Genomic DNA, 27,115 nt, shown 5'->3' with positions numbered 1-27,115 from the left:
AAAGCACATTCAAAAGAGATGCACAGGTGGAAAAATGTCTCTGGAAAATCTTGTTCTTCCTTAGAGGAGCAATTCTCCCCTGCAAAAAGCCGCTGTCAGTCAAAGCTGGTGTTCTCTATAATCGATAGAAGCAATAATATTTGAAATTTGCGCCACAGCTGTGGAGAAAGTTGTACAAACAGCTTGTGGTTTCACCCATTCTACATTCCTACAACACCCAGCGTGCACTGTGCCCCTCCCTCTAAAAGGAACTGCCAAGCGAGAGGCGCTGGAGTGAAATTCTACCGTTTCGCTGCAGGCAATGGCTCAGATTCTGAAATATGACAAGAATATAACGTTGGATCATCTATAAAATCTTCAGGTCTGCAGTCTACATTTCAAACCTGAAGATTTTGAACGGGACATGAAATCGAATGCGGGCGTCCTAGACTGAGGAAGTGTAGTTTAGCAAGCTCCCTGGCCTCACTAAAGGATTGCGCGGCTTTTGCGCCAGCTAAATAAGTGCAAATGGCACAAAGAGACTCCAATCACACGCAGAGGGTTAAATGCATGTCAAAGTGCGCTGCAGAGCAAGCAGCGTCTCTGTGCTCCGGTGCTGTTTGCGTGTATTTAAATTAGTCATTATGTAGACATTCAGGGCAAATTTGGCCCCTTTCTATGAAAATGAGCCTCGTGGCAAAAAGCGCCTCATTCACAAACGCTAACAGCACCGCGCAGTTGGAGTGAAAACATTACCGTCTGCAGAGAGCTGGTGGTAACTACACCGCAGTATCATAAGGTTGTCACGCTCTGAGTTTACAGTGATCATGACGACAATTCCACCTTCAGTGTGACCAAAAGATGTATTTGTCTGTCCGGGGCCATCGAGGCTCAACCCCGGCACACGAGCACACTTTGTCCACATGTGTGGATCCGTTACGCAGGACGGGGAGTATTATATGAACGAGCTGCTGTTGCGCACTAGTGTTAAAAAAATGAAGCTGCGTTACAGTTAACTAGTAAACACCTGTCGAGTCTGGACTTTACAATAAACTGTTAAAAGAGCTGCCCCCTCCTCTCCCTGCTCATCATCGATCTGTGCATGGAGATCCGTCAGTGTGCGCTCAACTGCTGCCTGAGAGCGCAGCACCGCGAAGCAGAGAGTGGAGGTGCAGACAGCTTCTCTCCACAATCAGACACAAAACAAGAGCAAACTGCACCGATCTGCTAAACTTTATGGCCGTGTTTGCGCTTAAATATCATCAGTTCAATTCGCTTTGTGAATCGGACCTTGAGACGGAGCAGATAGCGGGTGCAAATGATGCATGATTTATGGAGCCATCAGCGGCCGCAATTCATTCTCAGTGAATTCCCCCTTAGAGTCGTTGGTTCCTTTTCCATAATGTTATTTTTGTCTTCCAACAGTTTGATTTGTTTCACTGTAAAGATCTGCAGATGTCACAGAGGTCACACGTATCCCAAAGGCGAGTTTAATATGCATGAAATCACCACATGAGTAACCTCTGGATAACAGGCGTACAGTTAGAATCATGCACTTGAGTACCCTCTGAATAGTATATTTAGGATGAACGGACAAGCTGCACTGTGATTCACTGTATTGAAATGTTATTTCAGACATCACTATTAAAGCCTGCTTTGCGCTTTTCTTCACGGCTTCTTCATGGAATATTGCTCGCTCAACGATGCAGCCAAAGGGCCTTGAAGTCATGTAGATGCGCTACTCATTTTATCACATAGTTAATTATTGAGGCCAGGCACTTTTGTTGACCCCTCCTATAAATTGTAGTCAACAGGAGACCTACTGCATCCTGCCTACTTGCTCGTTTACTTCGATCCACATGAATATGTAACAGCCACAAATGCTCACAAATGATGTACATGGGTCATTACAAATGGGAATGTTTCCCCAGGCAGAGAAGCACAGATAAGGAGGGAGGCAAGACGGAGGCAGAGACAGATGCTCTTTATGAGTATGGAGTGAACGCAGAGGCAGACATGAAGGAACATGGGGCTTAATGTTTCACCTGGGACATACAGGAGCCCCCCCGCCGTGAGCGACCTCTCTTTAAACCAGAGGGTGAAATTAGATTTCTGTAGCAGCGATCTGTCATTGGGCTAATAATGCTGTTTGAATTTGGAAACAACGCGAGGAGGAGGAAGGGATAATAAGCAGTAGTGAAAGCGATCAGGGGCCCAGTGTTTCAGAAGTGATTTAGGGGAGAGATGGCTGTTTAATAATAAATGACACCTCACACACCCAGTCTCTCACATTTCATCCCAGCCTTTTCACAAGGTAAAAAAGGGAAAATCTGTGATGTGAGAGTGTGAAAGGGTCGACGCTTTTAATACCATCGCATAAAAAAGCTTGGTGAAGACGGGTTCAGAGGCTTTGCCAAATAAAAATGATTTCCAAACGTTGCACTGAGCAGTAACAGATTATTTTTACATTGTTCTTGGATGTGTTCGAGGACACGCTACACAATGTGTTGGACCAACTAAATTTCAGATAATAGATAGATAACAACACTCCCATATTGAACACAGTATGAGCTTTAGACTTCCAGTAGCCTCCAGACAGATCAATATGCACCTGAGCTCCAGCACACATCATCTTTGAAAGAGCACACTCCTTCACCTTTAAAATCTTTTTTTCCCATTTCTGCAGTTTGTTACGTAACAAATTTAATTTTCTGCTGTGAAAGAAATTATTGTATTACTCTCCAATTCCCGTTGACAGTCCAATTATAGGGATTGAGTTGATCCTGTCCAGAATCTGGCAGTGTGGCAAACAAACACACAGAGCTCCTTCGTGTTAAAAACATCATCTTTTAACAAAATGCTAATTTCTCCCAAAGAGCTGACGTTCATTTATTCATGAATATAGATTTTAAAGGTAGAAACTTGAGACTGAACCTAGAAAAATTACAATATATGACAGTTGTGGAGTTGATGGAACATAATGCAAACGTTTGCCCTCCATTAGTTGGGTTGAATTTGACAGCAAAACGAATGGGCAGAGATCATGTCAGATGATGTCACACATAGCTTAACATGTCTGGGCAAACAGCTTCAGGCAGCTCACGTAACTCGGATGTGTCATTAAGACTGCAACCTCACCGCATACATGAGCACAACATAAAATGTGTAGTCTTGCTTCTGCAGATGGAATAAAAAATATTCTCCAAATCACATGTACAGTTTCCACTCGCAGACCCCAGATCTAGGTCATATAGAAGGAGGAAAACCAACATACATATAAAAGCTTAACCATTTTTCTGGGGGTGGGGTGGGGGGGGGGGGAGATTTGTTATTGCTACTTAGTAGTCTCGCTGGTTCCCAACTGGCTCATTTGCTGGCGGTTTTCATCACAGCGGAGCACAAGGAGAGCTGGGAAGATGAAACGTGGGGAGCAGGGCTAATGATGTAAAGTACATTAGAAACAGGCAGATGGTGTTCCCAAGCAACAGACAAAGCCCCCTCTTCTGACACATTAGAGCCGGTTATTAGCCTGCAATGACAAACCGGTTTGTTTTCTATGTCTTTTACACAACTTAAACGAGTTCTAGCCCTCTCTAAATGCTGAGCTCCTGCCAACACTGGAGATTAGAGCCACTGGGGAGTCGAAGAACAGGAGACTGAGTGCACTGACCTGCGTCTGCTTGAAGCTATGACACCTGAAACTGTATGTGGACATTTACAGATTTATATCAAAGGGGTGGAATGTCATAGATCCATAATAAACACTACCTTACTTACATTCTTCAGACAGCTATTTCCTTATTTAACAACTCAATTCTATGGTATATATTAAGCTGTCACTGTGTCTGCCTGTTTTATACCGTTTGTAATTTTTAGGATATTTGTTGTTGTCACTGTGGACGTTTTCTTTGTGTATGTTTGATAAATTACAGGTCCTTTGAAAGGCCCTGATAGCCAGTGTTTTCTTAAAATTAACTCGTACAATGAAAATTGTGTTTTTCAGTTTCTGATTCCTTCATGAAATTGAAATGACTTTGTCTGCTACCACCGCAGACACTTGCAGGATAATCTGCTGTATTATGTTTAACCCATGTGCACCTGAAAAGCCCAGCCATGCCTGAACCATTCTTATGAATTCTGTGAATCATGAGGTTTGAAATGGAAGAGGCAAAGAAATTGGACTCACCGGGGTCCAAGTCAAGCTGGCAGAGGTATTGGGAGGTGCTGAGGGTGACCACCACCACACGGTGCCTGAGGATGTCCTCCCTGGTGGGCATCTGGAAAGTGATGTGTGTGCTGGAGATGAGACAGTACTGCTGGACCACTGGGTGAACCGTTTTAACCCAGCGGTTCCTGAAGTATACCCTGGAGAGAGACGAGATGAGACACATCAGGAGAGAGATACGACTCAAGGGGAAAACAGTTATTGCTGTAAGAGTCTCATAATCCTCCTCTGGCCTTGTTTGGGTGTATAAAGGAAAGTGAGTGGTGAAAGGTGCTTTTCGACAGCAGGAACTTTCCCCAGGAACTAGGAACCTTTTGAGAAACTCTGTGTGTTTGGAACCAGGGTCTACATTTAGATCTTTAAAAGTGAAAAGTCCCTGCTCAGGAGGTAGTACTTTCCAAAAGGTCCAGGAACTTTCAGGGCAGGGCCTGCAGTGCTGATCGAGTACTTGCAGCATTTTATTTCACCCGCCATTTTTAAGAGACTGCACCTCACCGTTATCATCGTTCTTCAATATTGTTTATTACCTCCATGCTAACAGGTTAACTGCGGTGTCGCACAAATGATGATACCGGCCTGTTCGTTGCATTCTCGACTTATGCCAGAGTTCCCAGCCACAGCCAACCTGAATATGCTTTTCTCTACGGTCCACTTCCACATTTCCCAGAGTGATTGCTGTTTGTTAAAAGTGCAATAGGACTTGCATCACTATATTGTCCATCAATAACACGTTAACACCAACATAAATGGTACTGTGAATAAAACTAAGTTCCTTTATAAGTACAGCAAAAACTTTACAAGTGCAGAAACAACACTTGAGCGTCTACTTCAGTCTGTGAGTCAACCCCCCAAAAAAATCAACACAATTGTTTCATGAAGTATTTTGTAAGACATTTTCTGCCTTAAACATATTTTCTGCCTTTCTGTTTCACTGCAGACAATGCAGAAAAGTAAGTACTGAATGTCTGCAGGAGGAACAAAAGATCATAAAGGGCTCAGAGAAAAGAGCATCACAGAAAGTTTACAATGAATCATTTTAATTTGACTTCTTCCTTAAGAAAAATATCTGCCCGACTCTTTATGAAATTCTGTATGCACCTAAAGTTTGCCGGAAACTGACCGTCGCCTCGAATTCACACAGGGTCTTTATTCTTGACTGTCCACTCGTCCCAAAGGAGACAGGGGGAGCTCAAAGAGAGGGATGTTGCAGTGATTATAAATGGATTCACACTGGAATCTATTGAAATCAGACAGCCCACTCGTGTGAAACAAGTTATTTGATTGTCCTTATTGTCCTAAGGCTGTCACGTAGCTCCCTGACGAGCCAAGGCGGACTTTGCCTTTGTGTCCTCTGTAACCTCTGGGGTTGCTGAAAGTGATTAAAAGTCACTGATGCAGTTTAAGAAGTTTGTGTGTATCTGTGAGTGTGTGCGTGTGTGTGCGTGTGTGTTGCCTCCAGGAGGGGTTCTTGTGGTCAGATCTCTGAAGGCAGCACATGTCTGCCCGTCTCTCCTGTGGGGCGATAACAGCCCCCAGCCACTCAACGATCTCTATCTTATGGATGAATTATTCTGGCTGCAGGCCGTCCAATATGAGTAATGCAGTTGATGTATAGATGAGTGAAAGCCGAACAGATGCTCTCAGGGCCTAAATGACCGACAGACTACAGCCATTGAATAGAAAGGATTAAATTTAACTGGACTGGAGTTCATGTTTATCACCAGCCATTACCAGGAGGATACTTTTTTCTCATTCAATGTATGAGCCCAATACTGTTATGATAAGGTTTCTTTGGGTGCGATCAAACAAACTACAACTGCTTTAATAAAACTGTGTGTGCTTTGGGGGCTGAAGACCTTAAGTTAACTACAATTGACCCTTCGCTAAGTCCTGTCCCCCTTGGTTACTGTTGCTACGCCTGTCAAGCTTTCGTATCGGCATGTAAATATTATGGCTTTTTCAACTATAACAGTGAGAGATGTCCCAAGGGAAATAATATGAAATTTCTGGAAAAACAGTTCCCAAATATCAGAGAGAAGTCGACAGAAAGGACGACCATACACGTTTGAAAGCTACGTCCAGAATACAATTCGTCAGCAGAGTGTTGAGAATGAAGAGGACATAAAAATCGAAGCTTAGCGGTCCCAATGCAAGCGTATGGCACACCACTACAACTCATGTTAAGGACAATCATACAGGAACAACAATGTTGTTGCACAGCAGGGTAAGTCAATACATTGTTTTATTTTAAGCTAATGTTTAGTTATGACTCCCTATAACTTTCATTATCTAATATGTTTTAGCCCATTGCGAGCAAAACTAAATTATCCCACTTTTTCACTTTGATAAAGCGTGTCAGGATATTGCTCGCAGATTGTGGGCTTGATCCATACACTGGATCTCCTAAGGGAAAGCCCAACAAAATCCTACAAGTACAAGTTTGCCACAACAATGGCACAAACCAAGGGGTGGTAAAATAAAGGCTGTGCCGATATCATCTGTGGTGGTAGCGAAGGCCAGACAGGATCACAAGCTAGGACCAGTTGACTGTCACTAAACAGGGAACAGGTCCATTGAAGATTGGGGGGGTATTCCAAGTAGATGATTTAGTGAACAATTGGGTAAAGTAAACTCAGAGTAAGTAGTAAACTTCATAAAAGAAAAGTCCCATGTTGCGTTATCCTAGCAAAATGGAGGGAAATGGCGTTTTTGGCTAAGCTAAAAAAATGTCACCCGCCTCTCTTAACTTTGAGGATATCTGCTTTGGGACCTGCAGATTCCATATGCACGCCGTTTCGGCATTTATCCTTGTTCTGTAAGCTTGACAGGCCTCCTGCGCCTAGTTACGGTTGCCAACGTAGGATTGGACAGTGGCCGTTCAAAGGAGGGGCTTAGCGAAGGGTCAGTTTGTGTGTCTGTATTTAAAAAAAAGTGGAATGAATGGCAGCTTGCAAACAAGATGAATGTATGCAAACAGACATCTTAAAATAGTCTTTAATTAGCATTAAGTTTGAGGCACCAATGTGTTAACAAATCACATAAAGCATGTCTCTTGCCCCAGCGTCTTCTTTTAAGTGTGCTTCCATACCTGAGAGGTCTGGCATGCGGATTGCCTGCTTCTACATAAGGATGAAGGTAGTCCTTAATGTAAAGGTCAGCTGCACTGTTGGAGTGGGTGCAGATGAGGACCCTGTGGAGACAAGAGACAAACATCGTCAGACACAAGACAAATAAAGGCAAAACTCTGCTTGATTTACTACTGAGGACAAGGAACATCACTAAACAAATATAGATGGAAGTCTTGTTTAACATGTACAGTAACATGTACTGGGTGCACCTGACTGCGATCTATATGATCTCTTCCCCATCATTTTGACAGTGTGATGTGCAGGCAGCAGCAGTCCAGAGGGTCACTTCCCCTTGTCTTGGCTCTTAAATGATCTATAATTCATCCTATAGATGGCATGTTAAATGTATTCAGAGTGAAATGAGTGATGAATATTACATTGCTACACATTTTTAAAAGGAAGTATTTTGCAGAACATACATACAACCCCCTCTCCCTTATTAAAACACAAACTGTTAGCTTCTGTGCAGGGGACAGTGTCCACAGTATCACATTCATTTTTCATAAAGACCAGGGAAACATTTGCTACATCGCTTTGCTTCTAACACAAGAGTTTCCTGTGGGTATGTGCGCACAGTGAGGGAGCTAAATAATGATGAAAAACGCCAAAGAAAGCAACTAACAATGTTTTATTGTTACACAACGCTGTGCGGCCCACTGATGTGACAGAACTTGACTGAACAGATAACAGTCTGCATGCACATCTATTCCAGCCCAGGAAATGTGCTGATAATCAAACTAACCATGTTCATCGACCACAAATGAAACAAATTCATCCAAACAACCAGCAGCCTCTGCCCTCCAGTGATGGCACATGCACGCCCACGCAGCACAAACACACAAACCACAGCTTGACACCATGCGGCTCATTGTTTTTCTAAACTTTTAATGTCAAACCCAAGGCTGTCACTGCCCTGAAGCGAAAACCAAGACCGCTGCACATCCCAGCATCCCCTGACACCTCAATCGCGCCCTTTCATTGACCTCCCTCGCCATCTGAAGCTTTTATGACTAATGCCAATGACGATGTCAGGCTCATTATTGTTTGGGAGAGAAAAGTAGAGACATGCAAAGGCTGTTACGCTGTTGAATTGTACAGCATTATTCTGAGGGAGTCTTCTTGTGTATTTTTAAACCTGTTTTCGTAATGACAAGACAGACTCCAAAATGATCATGAGGTTGATTTAACACCTCTCTCCATCTTGTTTGAACAAACATGAACATTATTTAATCTGATGAATGTAGAGTTTATTGCAGATCTGTTGTATTGGACTGCATTACTTTGAACCAGGTGTACTTTAAAAAGTGTAGATTGATGAGTCAATGAGTTACATATAATAGCTGTGTCTCAATTCAGGGGCTGCATGTCTTCAAAGGACCCGGTCTGCAGAGGATGAGTCATTCGTGGCCTGTGTAGACCGCAAAGGACGAACTGAAATGAGACGGTCTGGTCTACAGAGGATTTCCTGTTTGCGTCACCAGCTGTGAAGCCCTTACCCTTGCGTCACCGAACGCAGCGCCTGCCACTTAGCAACAGGTAGCTAGCGGCGTAACTAGCCATCATAAGTAATGTTACGTAACTTAACCTATTATTGGCTGACTACCGGGGTCAGCCCTACACATGGGTCTGTATGTGACTGAATAACTGACTGAGTGACGGTACTTTCAGAGCCATAGAGAGAGAGAGAGAGAGAGTTGCAACGTCACAATGGCAGATCATGGAGCATATTGGACCTCCACTGACGCTACTCTCTGTCTATATGGCTCTGGATCCTTTGTTCTTGGAGTAGGCGGGGCTGCTCCTCCGGTGTCCTCACCTACGTCCACAGCGCGCACCTGCTTTCAAACACGTTGTCATAGGCCTCATAAGGACAGTCCTTGTAACACATTGCCCACAAAAGAGCACATTGACCTGATGTGGTCAGCCACATACTAGGTTTTGACCTAGTCTTGTTTTAAAGATAATTTGTTTTAAGGCCCCTCTCATTATTTTTAACATTTGTACCGCTAGCTATTGGATTGAATTGAAACCAAAAACTTTTACATTTAAAACATATTCCTCGGCCGTCAAGTCTGCCATATTGTTTGAATTAGCGTGCAATGAATCTCGAGATATGTTGGGCCGTGAAGGATGCACCCGATGGATCCTTTGTGGCCCGGGAAAAGCAGGACACATTTGTCAGCCGCATCTGAAGGAGCCTTTGAAATAGGACAGCCTTCGATGCACCAGTGTGGGACGCAATCGGCCTTCAAATATGGCCCTTAAAGGATGAAGCCCCTGAATTGAGACTTATTAGAGTTATTGTGACAGTATTTTGGCCTGAGATATTTATAAAGAAAACCCAAATCTTTGCCACGCCTTCTTAAAGATAATGCCTTTTCTGAAGATGAAAAAACAAAACAGGCAGGCCCTCAAAAAGTGTCTTTTTAATTGGTAATTATGTTTTGGTTTTTTTTAGTAAAAGTACGGCGTGAGATTTTAAGGAAGGTTTTTAAAAGGAGGTGCAAATTTCCTCCAAGGTGCCAATCGAGGTTAAAAATTATGCAACGCATCTTGAATCAAGAAGAAACAACAACAGACCTGCTCTGCTCCTGGCGGAGGATGTGCTTGACAGCCTGTGCCAGGGTGAAGGTCTTGCCGGTGCCGTAGGGCCCAATGATGAGGATGGGGGGCAGGGGGATAGAAACGGGTGTGGTGATGGCCAGGATGGCCTCTTTCTGCTTGGCATTCAGACGGGGATCCAGCTGCTCGTCCCATTGCCTGAGGGTGGAGGGGAGATGCGGAAATTATTATAGGAAACAATAGATCAACTTTTAATTAACCCACAGAATTATGTTTTTTTATGAGACGCGGAGCAATGCTGCGTTAATTGAATTGACTTCAGTTAAACAGAGATAAAATGAGAATGGATGGAGCTGTGGCTGGACCAATAGGAAAGAGGGGAGGAGAGATAATGTAGGAAACATGATGTGAAAGAGAGACGAGAGGCTGAAGAATGGGGACACAACAGAGGTTGAACAAAATAATTTCACTCAGTCAGCATGTCTGATATTTGTGGACAGTATTTATTAAGAAAGACATGCCTGTAGCTTTAAGTTTTAGCTGAGTTTCACATTTATTGGCTAAGATGAAACCAACTCCCACTTTTGTTTTCATTAGAAAAAAGTCATGACAGAGGAGATACAGAAAAGGATGCCAACGCATTTCCACATTAAAGTGCAACAGGCAGACCTTCCCACCATAAACATAAAACGGGACATAAACTAACACAAAGAGGCGGATGCATGTGTTTTAAAGCTACACAGATGTGTGGGAGGAATGGAAGCACAGATGTAATTTCAAACACAAACTCTTGAAAGTGTGGGTTATCATACATGTGTTGTTTGTATGCTCCGTTTGTCTCCTAGCATCACTGTCCTCATTACCAAGACAGCATCCTCTAAGGCTGTGAATCCACCAACACCAATTGATTGAGCTCCAACTGAGACATAGTTGGGGGGCTGAGAGAAATCTCAGTGTTGCAGAGTGTGTGTGTTAATATGTGTTTGTGTGTGTTTACAGAGGTGGTAGATGAGAAAATAAACTCTCCTCAAATGCAATCAAGGATGAGATCAACAAATCAAGCTTCTCTGAACTCAAGATTAACATACTGTGTTTTGGCATTCAGGCCTAAGAGTAATGGGTCAATGCTGGTAGCAGTTTGTTCTGATGTTTCTAACATCTATCTAACATGTTTATTAATTGAAAAATGAGTCATTTCCAGCTGATGTTACACTTAGTCTGGGTGACAACTTTACCTAAACATGACTAATTAAGACATCTGAAATTCTTAGGCACTGACTTGAGTGAGAGGCATAGCAGCTTATTTATGACAGTCTGTCTAAATAACCACATCTGGCTTATTAAGGTTTTTCATTCAAAAGTGCAAGTGCATCTATTTCTTTGGATGCAAATGCAGGCGAATTTACACATTACCATCATACAGGTAACGTGTAGATGCTGTGTTTGCTTTAATGTTAAAAATTTCACTTGATTAAGACTTTTAATCATAGCAAAAAATGACCATTAAACATCTATATAGGTTGATAACGAAATGTTATGACTATAACTTATGTTCCCTGAAGGAGAGGAATGAGGTACAATACATATAGTAGGGGATATCGCGCCCTTACTATATCAATTGTAGCGAGTGAAACGACTGAAAGGGAAGGAAATGTTATGAGTATAACTTCTGTTCTCTGAAGGAGAGGAACGATATTGTAGGGCAGTGGGTCTCAACTGGTCTAGCCTCAGGACACACCACCACCTCCATAACGACCCAAATTTCCCAATCACTAAAATTTATTTAATTAAAAATGATGCAGTTTGGACCTGAGGCGGCTACCTGACCAGCAGGTAGCAGTGCGAGGAAAATATTCCCTCTACAAATCATTTAATTAGCAGCCACAGAATTAAAAAGGGGAACGTAAATGCAACTACTGTAGAGCTCATCACGTTTCAAGAATGTAAATCTAATTGTAGCTGGGATTACCCAATCAGTGGATACATGGGATGTGAATAAACTTCCCTTCTACTGCACCCACGTCACAGGAAACCCATGTCCCTCAAAATAAAAGCGCAGCATAGACTTTTTGCCACAACTTTTTTTTTTTTTAAGCACACATCCGCGACCCACTAAAAATAGCTCTGCGACCCACTTTTGGGTCCCAACCCACCAGTTGAGAACCATGGTAGTAGGAGATATCACCCCCTTACTATGTGTCTTGTACCGAGTGAAACGACTGAAAGGGAATCAGTACTTTGAAGATTAGCTTTTGATCTGTCACTGTGTGTGCTTATTTCCCATCACTGATCTAGATCAACTTCAAAAACACTATTGACATAGCACAGATAGCTACAGCTAAGAGCTCAAACTCATACCACAAAACCAACAAGTGATGCTTCATTCACTAAAATATTTCAGAATACAAAAAGGTCAAGATACTCAAGTGTGCATCTGTATGAAAACAGCTTTACAACATCACCACTTCAGTTTACAGGAAGATAATCAAACAACCGCCATGAAGAAACTTTGTGCTTTAACTTCACTTTTTGGCCCACAGTTAATGAAACACCTACACTTATCCAAATTCCAATTAAAACAAAAGTCCACATCAATCACAATCTTGAGCCGAGATAAAGCAGCAGCCTTGAATAACACAGGGGATTATATTTGGCTCTAGTCAATAAAGATTAGTGCCTCGCTCCCCTCACCTGTCCAACTTCAGAGAGAGATAATACAAAGCTGCAAGAAGCTGCCAGCGTTACAGAATAGCCGCCAAGTCAGCAAGGTGGGGGATATTCGGTCAACTCTCGAATTGATGTGGTGTCCCCCCCCCCCTCTGTCAGGGTATTTGTCAAGCTGATCTGATGTGCAGGCATGAGAGGAATTTTCTGTATAATAACTTTGTTAAGGATTAGGAGTTTTTTCTTCGCATGAACATGTGAGCGTGCAAACGTCTTCCCTCACTGCCACTTTAATATCAGATATATGCAAGGACTGTTCATCTGCAACGTGAAAGATGTTTCCTTTTTCGAATCAATCTACCATGTGTGCAAAGTGAAATTTCCTTTTTCCTGACATCATGAATTTAATTGTTTTTGACCTGTTTTCAATTAGTTACAGTGAACAGTGTGCCCGAGAGCTCCAAATGAATCAACGAGCGACACACTGTGACCAGAGGAGGTTAAAGAAGTATTGACGGCTGCGTGTTCACTGTGCATTTGATTGTGCGCATGGTGGAATACACACCTGTTGGGGCTCCATGGGATGGTGGGGATAAGACCCACATCAGGAAAGAGGATGGTGTTATCTTTGATGCGGTCCAGGGCATAATGCATCTCGCAGAGTGGCAGTCTGTTCAGCTGGAACTGGAGCTCCACCTGATGCAGAGGCATCACAGAGAGCTTAGTGAGCGATCAATCCAAAACACAGTTTATCTACACTCTTATATCTGTCTACAGGCCAACAAGTCTTTGTTAACAACATTGCAATAGCTGTGAAATAAAAGGGTTGCATAAATCTGGATCAAACGGTAATTATGCATTTTTTAGTTTACAACTTGAGCTGAAGATTGTCTTTGATGAAGTTCTGTTTATTAATGAAATACATGAAAAAACATTACATCACATGTAATTGGTGTCCCATAACTGTAAACAGATTTAAAATATTAAGTGTATTTTCTTAACCAACCAGTTAACAGCTCAATATTGCCAGCTAACTGGAGATCTTGACTTGCCTCCAGACTTAAAATGAAGACAAATCATGAACATTTTTTTATTCAGTAGGCGTTACGATGTGTGTCCACCACCAATAGAAAAACATCCTCAAAACAATTAGGCAGACAGTAGGTGCTTTCATCTTTTCACCACTAGCGTCCATATAATGAATCAAGTTGGTGTCAAAATCAATGTATGGATGTTCTTCCCAGTGAGAGGGACTAGGAGACTGGGGAGGACAATACCCCATGCAACATCCCACACCACAGTGTCTGTCGAACAAGGTTAGTTAGCGCTGGCCTGAATAGGTTGAACAGTTATCTACTTTTACCTTGATATCTTAGGGAACCAGGGGCCATTTACATTTATATTTAATCCCTTACTTAATACCATTTTTTTGCATTTTCTAAGATTTTGTTTCCACAGCTTAAAGCCTTGTCATCAAACAGACAGAAAAAGGTGAACTGTAAAATATGCAATGACTTCAGGATAACAGTGTGGCAATCTGAAGGAGACAGAGAGAATGAATGAGATGTAAAAAAGAACAGTGAACTCAGTAAGAAGGGAAGTGCAGAAGAAAGACAAAGCGAGAGAGTGAAATAAAGAATGAATGAAACGAGCAGGAAAGGATGAGATATGCAAGAGCGAGAAGAGCCTGAAAGTTGGGGGCTGAGAGTGAGTGGAGTACTGTTTGAACCCACGGAGGAGATAGGGAAATGAAATTGTAGCACGTAAGCAGGCAGGAGCAGTGTGAGCAGAAGAATAAGAAGATTATGTTCCCTCAGTGATTGGGCGAGGGGTTGTTTTGATAACTGTTAACACAGCGCTTTGCTTCGTGCGCACACTTTCAGGCTGGAGGGGAGAAAAAACATCAAGCTGAGCTGCTGAAGGTAGGGTCATTCAATAAAAGGCAGATTTCTCAGAACCAGAAAACCTGAGAACTTACTGACGGATGAGGAGAAATGTTTTCCTAGAAAGATGGTCATTTTCTGTTATGTTAAAACCTCAAAGACCAAACATGTGGATAGATTAAACCCTGAGTCGGATGCTAACTAAGTCAAATTTAACGTCTGTTGGTTACAGCTTGACAGAGATGCCTCATGCTTCTACCTTGGTGCAGCCTCACCTGTATTTCTCTGTCAGGGATTAGCCCCAGCTCATCGCAGCATTCCTTGCAGATCCTCAGAAAGATGTAGTCCTTGGTCTTCTCCTCGATCACAGCCTCGTAAACGCGCTCTTTGACCCCAGGTGGCGGGTGGCCGCACATGCCCTCACGCCCCAATGGCAGCAGCAGAACTGAATTAACCTTGGTCATCACTAGCCGCCCGGCCAGAGTGTCCTGTAGAAGTAAAAAAAAAAAAAAGACAACTTCAGGAGAGCTTCCAAGCACAACTGGGCTTTATGTTACCACAAATGTTGCATGTTTATTGCATTTGCCAAGGCCACAAATCCAGTCACCTCCGAAAGTGTTTCAGTGAGTTTGAAGCGTGCAAAGAGCTGTCCATTCTGGGCATACTTGGCTCCAACAGAGATGCCGGTCAGCATAAAGCTGGTGACGAGCTGCAGGTTCACTTTGATGTTAAACCTGCAGGGACAAAAAAGGACATGTGGTTATGCTGCTGAAGAAGATCAGTACAAAAACAATTCTAGCAATCACAACACTATTTGGTTATGCGTTTTCAATAAAAAAGTGCCAATATTACTTGGTTCTCTTTTGACTGTATCCTGCCTTTACTGCAGCTTTAAACCCTGGAACTCTTCTTTCCAACACTTTAGCCTTTTGCCACATATTCATCCCGAACTTGCTGTAATTTCACACTTGGGACAGCATAGCTCTAAGGAGAAGCTGCCGTGAGTTCTTCATTTAATACGCCAAATGTTTATGTATTAGAGTGGCAGAAGAGCAACTTTTTAATGCTTTAAAAGAGTCAATGTGATTGACCATGAGCACAACAAGCCCTGTACCAACTCCAGCTACACACACTTGAATGCACGATAACATTTCCAAGTATATTGTGCATGCATGCTTTAAGCCTCTGAACATTCTTTGAGCTTTGAATCACAATAGTGGGCCCATAATGACCTGCATAACATTAACAGATAATGCAAAATTAAAAATCAGCTACATAAGGTTGTTGTTGTTGTTTTTCTACATTGTTAGAGTGCATAGATTTGGATAGAACTTCTGAGACTTAAAGATGAAGGACTGTGTATTCGCCACTGTAAGGACAAAGACAAACCAAATATATTGGTAAAATAAGTTCCAAAGACAAAACACTAAAGACATTTTATAAAAGCCTTAGAAATTCTTCAAAATGCAAGGTCCCATAACAAAACATCATAAATTAACTATAGAAAAAACAGCCAAATAATGCTGTTCATATGTTGGTCCTTGAGAGAAAAACAAGCACTTCATAATACGAACATATTTAGTTGAAAATTGAAGCAGTTTTTGAAAAATATTTATTAATTTCCGGATTGTTTAAAGATTGCCTCTCTGGGTCTGCTGGATCTGAAATGATGAAATAGGAAGCAATATTGGTGATGAACTCTGATGGATGACTGACAAACACAGATAAGTTAACACATGCTGTATCTGTTTGCATAACCAAAGGGGCTCTCGAGGGTTCTTATGGTTTTGCATCCGCCCTTTGGGTATAGAGGGGGTAACATTTGGACCAAGGGCAAGGCACCTTTGGTTCTCTATAAGTCAGATCAGGTATCCTTCTTTATCCTGACACATCAAGCAAAAGCTAAATTTAGTGTGATGTCGTTCAGAAAGATAATCTGACAGATATTTCTTTTGAAGTTTTAGGTTTTATTTAATGTGTATGACATTTGCAGATCCCATGAAGGGAACACACACCATAAATCTCCTCCTGAAACTCAATCAGCCATAAAAAGCATTAGAACCTGCCTGAACATGGATGCTTTAATAGGTGAGAGATTATTCATATGCATATCATATGCAGTAGATTTTAAGAACATTTCACACTGCGGGTAATACCAGAAAGGAATCCATCATTTAATCCCTTACCATGTAAATTGACAGAGTGAGCCATGATGTGACAAGATCTAACTAAGCGTAAAGGGTAAAACGGAGATGTCTAAAGCAGTGGGGGAGGGTCCACTGTACTTATATCATTGAATGTAGGATTAAGCATTTACTGTGATTGCTGTGATCACTTGGTTAAACAGAGAAGGAGCAGTATGTGGGAGTTTCTTCTTTTTAAAAAAGGCAAATTGTCTCATGTGCAGGAAAAAAAACACTGTTTTCCTCCCCTCCTCTAAGAAATCACCTCAGACACATGTTATTAAATAGTACTGGAACTGTGAATCAAGCTGTGTGTGAGATACTCTCGCTGTCTCTCTCTCTCACTCTCTCACACATACAAAGCAAAACTCCCAATGAAGGCTGAGTCTGACACCTTGTGGTGGTTCGAAATCTAACACTAAATATTTACACCACTGACAGGATCCATATTGGTAAATGTCAAGTAGCAATAATTAATCATTCTAAAAAAGCAGATTAAAAAATGATGTTTATATAATACAAATTACTTTATGGTGTCCTAAAATCCTTAATATCAATCTGTGTCGTTAAAGCTTTATTGTTCAGCTCAGAATTTATACACTTGATGAAATAATGTATTTTCAACCCCATTAACCATATAAACGTGTTTACTCACTTGCTGACTTCCTTATACTGTGCGATCTCTTCGATGTAGAGCAGGTCGTGCAGTCGGGCCTGGTAGTTGTCTTTGGTAAGAGTCTTGTCCAGGACCGACTGGGTGAAGAGCTGGTCGGCCGACAGAGGGATCTGATAGCGGGAGAGGAGGCTGCGCTCCAGATCGGCCATTGTTTCATTGGGAACAAACTCTACGATGGTCTTACAGGAGGAGTCCCAGCGCTTTGCGGTCATCAAGAGCTGCTGCCTGGCTGCCATCAGGTGTTCGAGGTCTGAGGAGAGAGGACAAGGCAGGTGTTGAAACCTTCGTTGATACATATGCCTGTTTAACCAACTTCTATCTAGACATAAAATGTGTATCTTTTTAATTTTTTTAAAAGCTACAAACCCCCATTCCCATCCAAACAATCTAAAACTTATGAGTTATGTAAAACTCCTCTGAATAAACAGTGTAACAGAGTCCTAAATAAATCTAATTTTGAAATTATAAAAGCCTTTTTTAGATAACTTTATACAAGTTGACAAAACTTTTCAAGACCTATTTATGACCTTGCTTTTAGCATACCTTCAATAGAGGCAGCATCCACCATGATCCGCTGCATCAGCACAGGTTCAGAGCCGAAGTCAAAAACAACGGTCTGTCTGAAGGTGCCAAAGATCTCTGTGCTGAAGCCCACTGCCACCTTGTAGATACAGTGGTCCAGGCCATTGTCTACTGCCACTGTCAGAACACAAAACAGTGTTATAAATGTGCTTAGAAATGCCAAAATTAGCGAAACAAAAGAAAAATGATTTTCATAAATCACTAATTACGCAAAAGGAAACAAAGCTTGCAATTTCCACTTGCTTGCAAACAAACAAATCAAACAGATGTAGTTAAAAACTTAAGATAAATTTAAGATATATCACTAAAAAACAATTGGGATGTAAAGATATTAAGATTAAAGTGATATTAAGAGGCTTTTATGATGACATTTTAAAGCCTTGCCTGGGATGTGAGCCACACTGAACATTACAATTTATGGTACAAGTAAAACAAGTCCGTTCGGCGTATATAGAACAAGCTCTGGGAGAAAAACTATTAAGGTCATACAGAAAAGTCAAAACAATTTTAACTTTAAAGCATCCACAAATGTCCATCACTGTCACATGATCCAGTTCAGTAACAGAGAGGTGTGAAAACAGGAAATGATGGAGAGAGGGAGGGCATAACTTTATAAACGGGAGATCAATGTCTGCTCAGGGAATATTGATATATGACATACCTGCTGCCTCCTCTCCTGGGGTCCACTCTTGGCAGCCTTTGGGGAGGGCTTGTAGCCGGTCCCCTGCTGCCACACCTGTGATGAAGAAGTGTGGCCGGTGGGCATCGTAGAGCAGGGCGATTCGGAACAGCTTTCTAGCAGGCTAGTCAACGAGAAAGAGATAAGAAGATAATCAGAACATTCACATTAACAAAAGATCTTTAGAAACCACTCGTAATGACAAGTGTGCAGCTGAGGATACTTTGATTTTCTTGAGCCATACTGACAAAAGATCTGAAACATTGGAATACATACATGCTAAGGATTCAACATGTCATCCTACCTTGCACAACAAGGAGAAGGTCCAGGAGTGGGCGGACTTTTTGGAAGTGACGGTTACAGAGAGGCTGGAGCTGGTTTCTACATTCACTCCATCTAAATAGTCACTAAGCTGGAAGAGAAAACACAAACATGCTTAGAGTAAAATATATACAGAAATCTTTTTAGCAAAGGTAAAGTAGTCCACTTTTTAACAAGAATAAAGTTCAAGGTTAAACAAAATATAAATTGAAACATCCTCTGGAAAAATCTGTATCACTGTTCACCACACAGCAGTCAAGAGCCGCCTACAGATGTTAACAGAGGCTTATGATTGTGTCTCCTTTAATGTCAGACTCAAGGAAATGTAAAAGTATTGGTTAATTCAGTCTGTTTGTCTGGTCAACCGAGCTGCATTGATTACATAAACTGATTTAGTGCCCAAAAAAACGTTGATAGAGCCCTGACTGGGGTATGGCTCTTTTGTTCCTGCTGTGCATATACAGGATATTACAATAAAATTCTGCTGTTCAATACTTTAAGTTATAAAATGATGCATCAGCAGAAGCAGGGAAATGTTTGGAGGTGGTGGTGGGGATGGGGGGTTGTAAAAGTTTGCTACTGTGTCCTGATTTCATTCAAGGCCTCTCCAAACACTTCAGGTGGCGGTTCCAGGAAGTAAACACTCGTCTCGGTGCAGTATTTTGGCTGTTTTCTCTCCACCGAATCGCTCTCTGGCTGTCTTGCACTCACCACTCTCTCTGGGGAGAGGGAGTTCATCCACTTCTCTATCAGCGTCTCCATGTAGTTCTCCGTGAAGTGTTTGCTCTCCTGCTGCTGCTTGAGGCGGATGAGGCGTGACGCGTAGCGCTTCTGCCATTCCATCAGCTCCTCCTGCGAGTGGGCTGACGTACACTGGGCCCCGTACCGACAAAGACCCTGCTCCAAGTACCTGCAGAGAAGAGGAACTGTGTGATGAACTGGTGCTTAAAGTACTTAATAAAGCATTTACTCCACATAAAAAAATACCGATGACAATATCAACTACTTGTTTTACATCATGAAATCTTGAAGAATACAATACATTTGCTAGTTAGCTTTTCTAGCATTACAGTTTGCTGCATTTCTACAATTATTCATGCTGATAATGGGTCAGTTAATTTTAAGCTAAAACTGGATTCATGTGTTTTTTTCCCACAGATCCTTAAATACAGCATTTGACCCAATCAGAAACTAAAAATTCTCCATTTCGTAGGCAGTAGATAGCTGATTTGAGAATATTATGTATTTAATAAAAGCAAATACAACTTTGAAATAGCAGCAGACCAACACAACCGTCCATCTGGGACTGCAGTAAAAGGTGCAGGTGGTGCTACAGTGGGACGGTACACAGATGTGCGTCTTAAGCTACAGATATGTTAGTATCCCTCCACACACAGATCCAGGATGTTTACTACTCTTTGTAAAGGGAATCCTTTACGTGTAATGATGAATCAAATTACAATATATGGCAGTTAACTACCATAAATCATGATTAAATAGCATTCAGTGTAACTGGACCCTGTTATTACTTCCTGAAAGCTATATTAGTCACTATAATGCCTGCCAATACAGCTATTACAACTAGAACAGCAGACATGGCATTTCTACTTCTCCTCCACAATGTTCGGCTTCAAACAGCCGTGTGTAAATTACCAAACGGGTAACATTACCTTTTACAGAGGGTATACTCCTCACTGCTGGTGACTCCTCGGGGAGGAGGCCGGAACTGCCAGCCATCTTGGACCTCTGTCAATACACACAGCAAAGCAGTTAATATGACACTGAGACAGTCCTCCAAATGAATGTAAGACAGGCTCCATTTAGCTTTAACCCTTTAGTATAAACCCAACCTGTTCTTTAATACACGAGAATTTTGGTATTGAAGTATTGAAAAGGTATAGTGCTACAGATTTCCTCACCTTCCTCCTGGTCATCTGTGTATTCTGGTGCCATCTTCCCGTTTATAGCCTGTCAGACACAGAGATGGGGTTAATGGGTGGAGGTGGGGGCACGAAAGATTATTACTAGTTTGTCACTATTAACAGGGGCAAACAACAAGCAGTGTGGCCACTAGACTTATTGCAGTCGAATGAGTAATAAATCCACAATAGCTACAAGCCAAGCAGAGGAGCACAGGATAATTAAGTTAGCGTTGGAATTAGGCCATTAGTCATCTTTATGGCTCCCGCCTGTAAGCCTTAAACCATCGTCTGTAAAACCAACAGGCACCAAAAGGCATGGACAGAGGAGGACAGAAAGAAAACAGTGATGTTTGCAGCCCAGTAAGCAGAGGCACTTACCTCTATTTCTGAGAAGAGTCTTTTTAATCTGCTCATGTCTTTTGCAACAATGCCATTCTGTGAAGGAAGAAAAAAAGACCTTCATTAATATAAAGCAAGTAGGACATTCAGTGCATGTTTATAAACCCAGCGCTTTTGGAACAAACTGTTAAATGTTGGCGAGTGTGTGAAGACCCTGGCAGTTTTTAATAACATTAAGATTTTTACACTTGTGAATGTTTTTAAGCAACAACACGGCCCATTATTCATAGACTACTGACCCGACTCCAATGAGCACCTGTGTCACCTTTTACAGTACTGATCCAAACAGAGCTTCTCTAGTGTTGTGTTTAAACCACACACCGATATCTGTTTTGTGTCAACTGATTGCTGTGATGTACATTTAGAACAAGCTCGGTAATCTTAAATAAAGTGTCACTCACTGACTGAATAAATCTAAGAAATAAAGTTGGTAGTTGGACACATCCTTAAAGGTGTGTTTTTAGAGAGACATCACACATGCAGGACACAGGGCAGCTTAACTACAGTGAGTGAGGAATGCCAGCACCACACAGCAGAAACAAAGTAGCAATTTAACCAAGTGTTTTCTTCCTCCTCTGCTGATTCTCAACAGCATGTGTTGTACTCAAGAGTCCACTGAAGAGCGAAAAGGTTTAGAAATGACAAAATCTGATTCCAAATGCAGCTTTACAAAACCAAGGTCGACATTTGACATAGCAAAGAACGGGAGGGTAAGGAGGAGTTGAGGGAACACTGAGAATGGGAGGCTTCAAATGATGCATGAGAAAGTGGGAGTAAAAAAGGCGGCGAGGCAGTCAGAGGAGGAGGAGGAGGAGGAGGAGGAGGAGGAGGAGGAGGAGGAGGAGGAGGATCTTTGTAAGAAATGTTTTCTGTACGTCAGAGAGTAGGGATGGGCATTTCAAGCAAAAATAATCTCCGATATTCACAGGGAACTATTTGACTATTACTTGAATTTTTCACCTGGAAAAGTTCGCACTCTCTTTCCTCATTTCTTTACTTTTAACGAAGGAGGTCGACACTGAACTCTTTGATGGCTGCTGAAGTCTCTGTCCTGAATCTCACAGCACCACACCCCTTTCAGCGGCACCTGGCACTAACGCTTTCTTCGTCTCTTGTCATTTAATGGCGGTTACCAAACAACTTTCGGATGCGTTACAGCCACCGCCTGGTGTCACTACCGCATTACAACCAGGCCCCGGTAAAAATGATGGAAAAAATATATTTTTAAGATAAGATGAGACAATATTCGCATGAACTTTTTGATAAATAAATGACGATTCGAATATTTGAAATCCATGACCCATCCCTATCAGAGAGAGAAGGATGGGGGGAGAGAGGTGGACAGAGGCCTGCCAAGCAATCAGGACTGTCCCAACTTGCCAACCTTAGGGCCACTTTCAACCTTTGAACAAGTGCTTGTGTCTGACTCAGTGCGTGTGTTTGATTGTGTTGCAATGAGAGGAAGTGGTTGCAAACAAGAGAATAGTGGACCTGGAGGAGGCACACTGGCAGCAAAATGCACTACGTGTGACGACAGCGATTAGGATTAGCAAAGGGAGGGAGAAATCAGACAGGAGAAAACACAAATGAAGAGTGACCCTCCAGGAGGTAACAAGAAGTCATAGTTAGAGCACTCCAGCACCAAACTGTATCTTAGACGTTAATTTTTTGAGGTTCCTTTTCAATCCAAGCTTTAACCCTGTAGAACATGTTTCTTACATTACTTCTTATCAACTCCTAATTTTTCCTCTTTTCATGAAATGTTTACTTTATTTATTACTGTATGGTGGTCTGCAACATTGCTAATTTAGTCATTAGACCAACTGTATTTGATATAACTGAAGCATCTCAGATCACTGCAGGAGTCATTTGTGTTCATTAACTATCAATCTTTCGATCCCTCCAACGTCTTGAAAATGTTATGCGAGATTCTTAAATCGTATTCATTGTCCATTCATCTTACCATTTGCTCTCCGTACAATGCTTTCGAGAGGATGCTGACCACCTCCTGCAGGCTGCCATCCAAATGCATGAAGCGCAGGCTGGCCTGTAGCGACCCGTCTCCCCTGGCCATCTCCTCTGCCAGGACTAGGAGAGGGTAAAGGATACAGAGGGAACAGGTACAAGAGAATTAATGCAGTACACTCAGTTGGGTTTCTTCTAATATATAAACAAGTTGTTTAAAAGTCTCTCTCTTGAACATAGTGGTAGTTTAACAATGCGTGAACACTTCAAAGATCGTACGCTCAGGCTAACCACGTCAATGAATACACAGACCTTAAGTTTGTCTATACATATTACCGGCCTTTTGTCCAAAAAAAGTCAAATGACAGATCCAAACAATTTTTATTTTTGAACTGTGACTTTATTAGACACAAATAACATCCTGGATTCTGAAAAGAAAAAAGCCCAGCCACCCTGAGACGAAGGCATGGTGGAACCTAGCAGCTGCAAAACAAAACAGACAACTGTATACAGACTCTGCAGACGGTTCCAATTTGAATTGCTACTCACCATGTTTGCAGTCTTCATCTGCTTCATCATAGTTTTTCTGTTGGCAGAAGGAGAAAACAGTAGAACAGTGGTAGCCATAACAAATGGGAATACTTTGTGTGTGTGAGGGTCAGAGTCTGACGAAAGCTCTAAGAATGGCTATCTTTGCCTCAAAGCGGAGTCCCTCACACTATCATTAAAGGATTTAAGCAGCTTCCATAATCTAAGGGCCTAAGTTACTGGTGTAATTTAAGTGCTCTGGGAAGATAACATGACAGCACCATGGAGTAAGAAAGAACGGTTCATTGTTATCATTTTTAACCTTCTCTTCATGTTAATTCACCCAGTGACTAGAAGAACAGCAGTGGGTTTAAAGCCTATGTCAACTAAGTATTGATTTAGGGATAAAACAGAGAAAATTTGGGGGGCACAAAGCAAGAGCTGAGGTGGAAAGAAAATGTCCTCACCAGCTGCAGGAAAGCAGCGATTCTGTAGAGTAGGACTCGGCTGCGGAGGGGTCCGGTGGCAGCGACAAGGGATGTAGGGCTCGGCGGGACAGGGGCAACGGATGATTGGGCTTGGGGCGCGAGGACCACCAGGGCGTCCGTGCTATGGCTGACTGCCGCCTCGTACTCCCGCCTGGTTAACGATCTGCTAGCTTCTTCACATGACTTCTCCGCTCTCCTGTCCGCCATGACTCAGGGACAAAACTTCTGAATAGGGAAGAAAGACAAGAAGAAAGACGTTCAGCCACTATTTTCCTGTGAGTATGTATGCAGTTCACATAAAGGGGAAATATTTAAGAAAAAAATCTGCCTTAAAAGATGCTGCTGGTAGCCCTTGAGGAGCACAGCTCACTAACGTGATACCGATATATTAGGCAGATGTTTTTTTTCCATCTAACTGCAGAGAACATGAAGTCTCCCCTGTAGTGGAATTGATATCATGCCTACTCTTGTAGTGGCCAAAAACTGCCATACCGCAGACATCTTGCACCCTTCTTCACGCTTGACAGAAGACGCGTGGTGCATGCAGTGTGGTGCACACTCGCACCGAGTTATTGTCGTAGCATCACGTCAAGCTTTTTTAGGGAATCATCGAGCAATTAGGCAGAATTAAAATGTTGTTTTCTCAGCAGAAAATATCGGCAGAAAATGACATATCTGATGCTGATATGTCATTTTCAAGCCATAATCTGCAGATACTGATAACGTGCCGATAATATCGTGCATCCCTACAAAATACATACATAAACTCATAAGCCTTTTTTACACCGCTTCTGCCTCAGCGCTGTAGCGAAGCTCCGTCCTCAAGCCATCTTTGTCATTCTACATTGGACCAAGCAACTCTGGCGTAACGCCGCCCCAGTGTGTGTTTTTAAATAGCGTTCCTGCATGTGGAAGCACTTGCACAAGGTGTAAACAAACAGCGCGTGCTTCCACCCTGCTGGCTCTGCAGTTTACACAGACGCCGTTTCGCCCATGTTACTACCTCCGACGCCGCCTCAGAGGTGGAAGGACATCGCCCAACCATTAGGCCTACGCCTCCGTGCGTTATACATAGAAGACAGAACCTAACAGAGGCGTAATAATCCCACCTTGAACTGGCAGTGTAAAAACCCCTAAAAAGTGGGTACCCTTAAGGACCCACTAAGCTGAAAACCTATCAACACCACAGTAATCATCACAGTAGTTTTTACAGTATCCTGTGCTCTATCCATCGCTCTGTGCAGTGTGTATCAGGGCAGTTTGTTTCTAGTTATTCAAGCATGCTCACTGGGTGTATGTTAGCTTCTAGCCCGAGAGTGGACACATAAATAGGTCAAACTTTGCGACCATTACACTGACTATTTGTAAGAACCTATCTGGTTAGACAATCTAAAAAAATGAAACCACCACGATACGCCTACAGATATCTATTGGAGAACAAACCTCATTTGTTTGATTTATTTCAAACTTAGCCATGACATGCAAGGACCAAGTTTCTGCCGACATTTTGCATATTCCTGAAACCTAAATGCAAAATACGCTGTGTTTTTTTGGGAACTTTAATGACCCAATAAAAAGACAAAACTATTTTAATGCCTCTATCTCAAGACCACTCCCAGCAAACCCTTCCAACAGCGCTCCAAGGTGGAATTACAGGAAATTAACTCATATTAACTTGTAATTTCCACATTTTCCCGCAGCGCAGACAGAGTGAAGCATTGAAGGGAAGATTGGAAAAAAAAAAAAAGAGAGATGGCTTCAGTTCAGTATTTCTATCTTGGGAATAAAAGGATCATTTGTTGATACTTCCCAGTTTTAAATGTCAAAAAGTTATTCAGCTGACGGCCAAACACCTTTCATACACTCCAAAATAATATGAATTAACAGCAGAACAAAAGATCATATGAAAGACATCTCTCTATGTTTGCAAGGGCACAACATGACTTCACCCGCAATGCAAGTCAAAATGGAGGCATGTTATAATTTTCATTGTTACGGCCAACCAAATGCCACCATTCAATGAAGTTTCATTGACACTTTAAGGCCTAAAAATGTCGCTAAATGAGTCAAACTGAAAGACGTCACATATCCGTCATACTGAGTCAACACTTCTTTGGAGTCACTCGGGATCATTTAGAAACAAGATGTGAAGAATCTGTCACGAGAAGAATGACTGCCAACATGATAAATTACACTATCGTTTGAAAAGGGAATTTCTTGTGGAACCTTTGGAGGCCTTTACTTGCTCTAACATATAACAACTCTCTCTCACACCATCCAATAGTAGGCTATTTTCTACGGGACAATTTGCAGCCATACCCTGCCTTATATAGTTTAAAATATAAATATCTTTGGCTTTTAGACTGTTGGTGAGCCAAAACAAGCCATCTGACTTACTTCATCTTGAGCTCTTAGAAACAGCCCTAACCTCTACCCTAAAGAAACGCTGTTCTGTGGGAGGCTGCATGCACTGTGGATGTCTGCTCTTCAAAAGTCATGTCTTCATGTGGTTGTTCTGTGTCATACATCAACAGAAAGGGAGGATAGGGGGGGGCCCTACGTACAGTATATTCTGGGCCTCTGCTTGTATAGTGTACATTAAAATACATTTGCAGATAGCTGAGAAATCACTGGTCATATGAGAAGCCTGAAGCATTATGTCAGACGTACTACTTTATCTTCTCCAGCTCGAAAGCAACAACACTGGAGTCGACTGTCTGCTGTCATCTGACTGCTTAGACTGAGGGCACTATCAGAATTGATAATGCAGAATATAAAGGCTATATTGAGACTACACAGTATGGAGAAGGGAATGGGTGAGTTGTAACTAAAACTATGTGCCAATGGGAACACTGCCAATATACTGTATTCAGTTCAATACCTTGTGTGTCACCTGATAATTCACTATCATCTGTGGTTTGATTTCACAGT

At 42.1% G+C, this 27,115-nt stretch overlaps 1 protein-coding gene across 1 annotated transcript in view; it reads right to left on the bottom strand.

Moving 5' to 3' along the window:
* helz (helicase with zinc finger) overlaps nucleotides 1–27,115 on the bottom strand; it is a 55,157-nt gene that overhangs the window by 22,629 nt on the left and 5,413 nt on the right. Inside the window, exons 2-18 of the mRNA XM_069665355.1 lie at nucleotides 24,164–24,409; nucleotides 23,718–23,754; nucleotides 23,167–23,291; nucleotides 21,183–21,239; nucleotides 20,802–20,850; nucleotides 20,553–20,628; nucleotides 19,594–19,792; nucleotides 18,866–18,973; nucleotides 18,544–18,685; nucleotides 17,844–17,999; nucleotides 17,280–17,550; nucleotides 15,049–15,175; nucleotides 14,717–14,929; nucleotides 13,124–13,254; nucleotides 9,913–10,092; nucleotides 7,293–7,394; nucleotides 4,166–4,344 (exon numbers count right to left, since the gene is read on the bottom strand). Coding sequence (XP_069521456.1) covers nucleotides 4,166–4,344; nucleotides 7,293–7,394; nucleotides 9,913–10,092; nucleotides 13,124–13,254; nucleotides 14,717–14,929; nucleotides 15,049–15,175; nucleotides 17,280–17,550; nucleotides 17,844–17,999; nucleotides 18,544–18,685; nucleotides 18,866–18,973; nucleotides 19,594–19,792; nucleotides 20,553–20,628; nucleotides 20,802–20,850; nucleotides 21,183–21,239; nucleotides 23,167–23,291; nucleotides 23,718–23,754; nucleotides 24,164–24,391 — 2,380 coding nt within the window. The 5' untranslated portion in view covers nucleotides 24,392–24,409. The remainder of the gene's footprint in view (nucleotides 1–4,165; nucleotides 4,345–7,292; nucleotides 7,395–9,912; nucleotides 10,093–13,123; nucleotides 13,255–14,716; nucleotides 14,930–15,048; nucleotides 15,176–17,279; nucleotides 17,551–17,843; nucleotides 18,000–18,543; nucleotides 18,686–18,865; nucleotides 18,974–19,593; nucleotides 19,793–20,552; nucleotides 20,629–20,801; nucleotides 20,851–21,182; nucleotides 21,240–23,166; nucleotides 23,292–23,717; nucleotides 23,755–24,163; nucleotides 24,410–27,115) is intronic.

This window comes from Semicossyphus pulcher, unplaced genomic scaffold, assembly GCF_022749685.1.
Source record: "Semicossyphus pulcher isolate SPU_LCO1_2020_fin unplaced genomic scaffold, fSemPul1.0.p SCAF_17, whole genome shotgun sequence".
NCBI lineage: Eukaryota > Metazoa > Chordata > Actinopteri > Labriformes > Labridae > Semicossyphus > Semicossyphus pulcher.
Note: the sequence above shows the minus strand (reverse complement) of the source record. Positions and strands in the feature narration are given on the sequence as shown.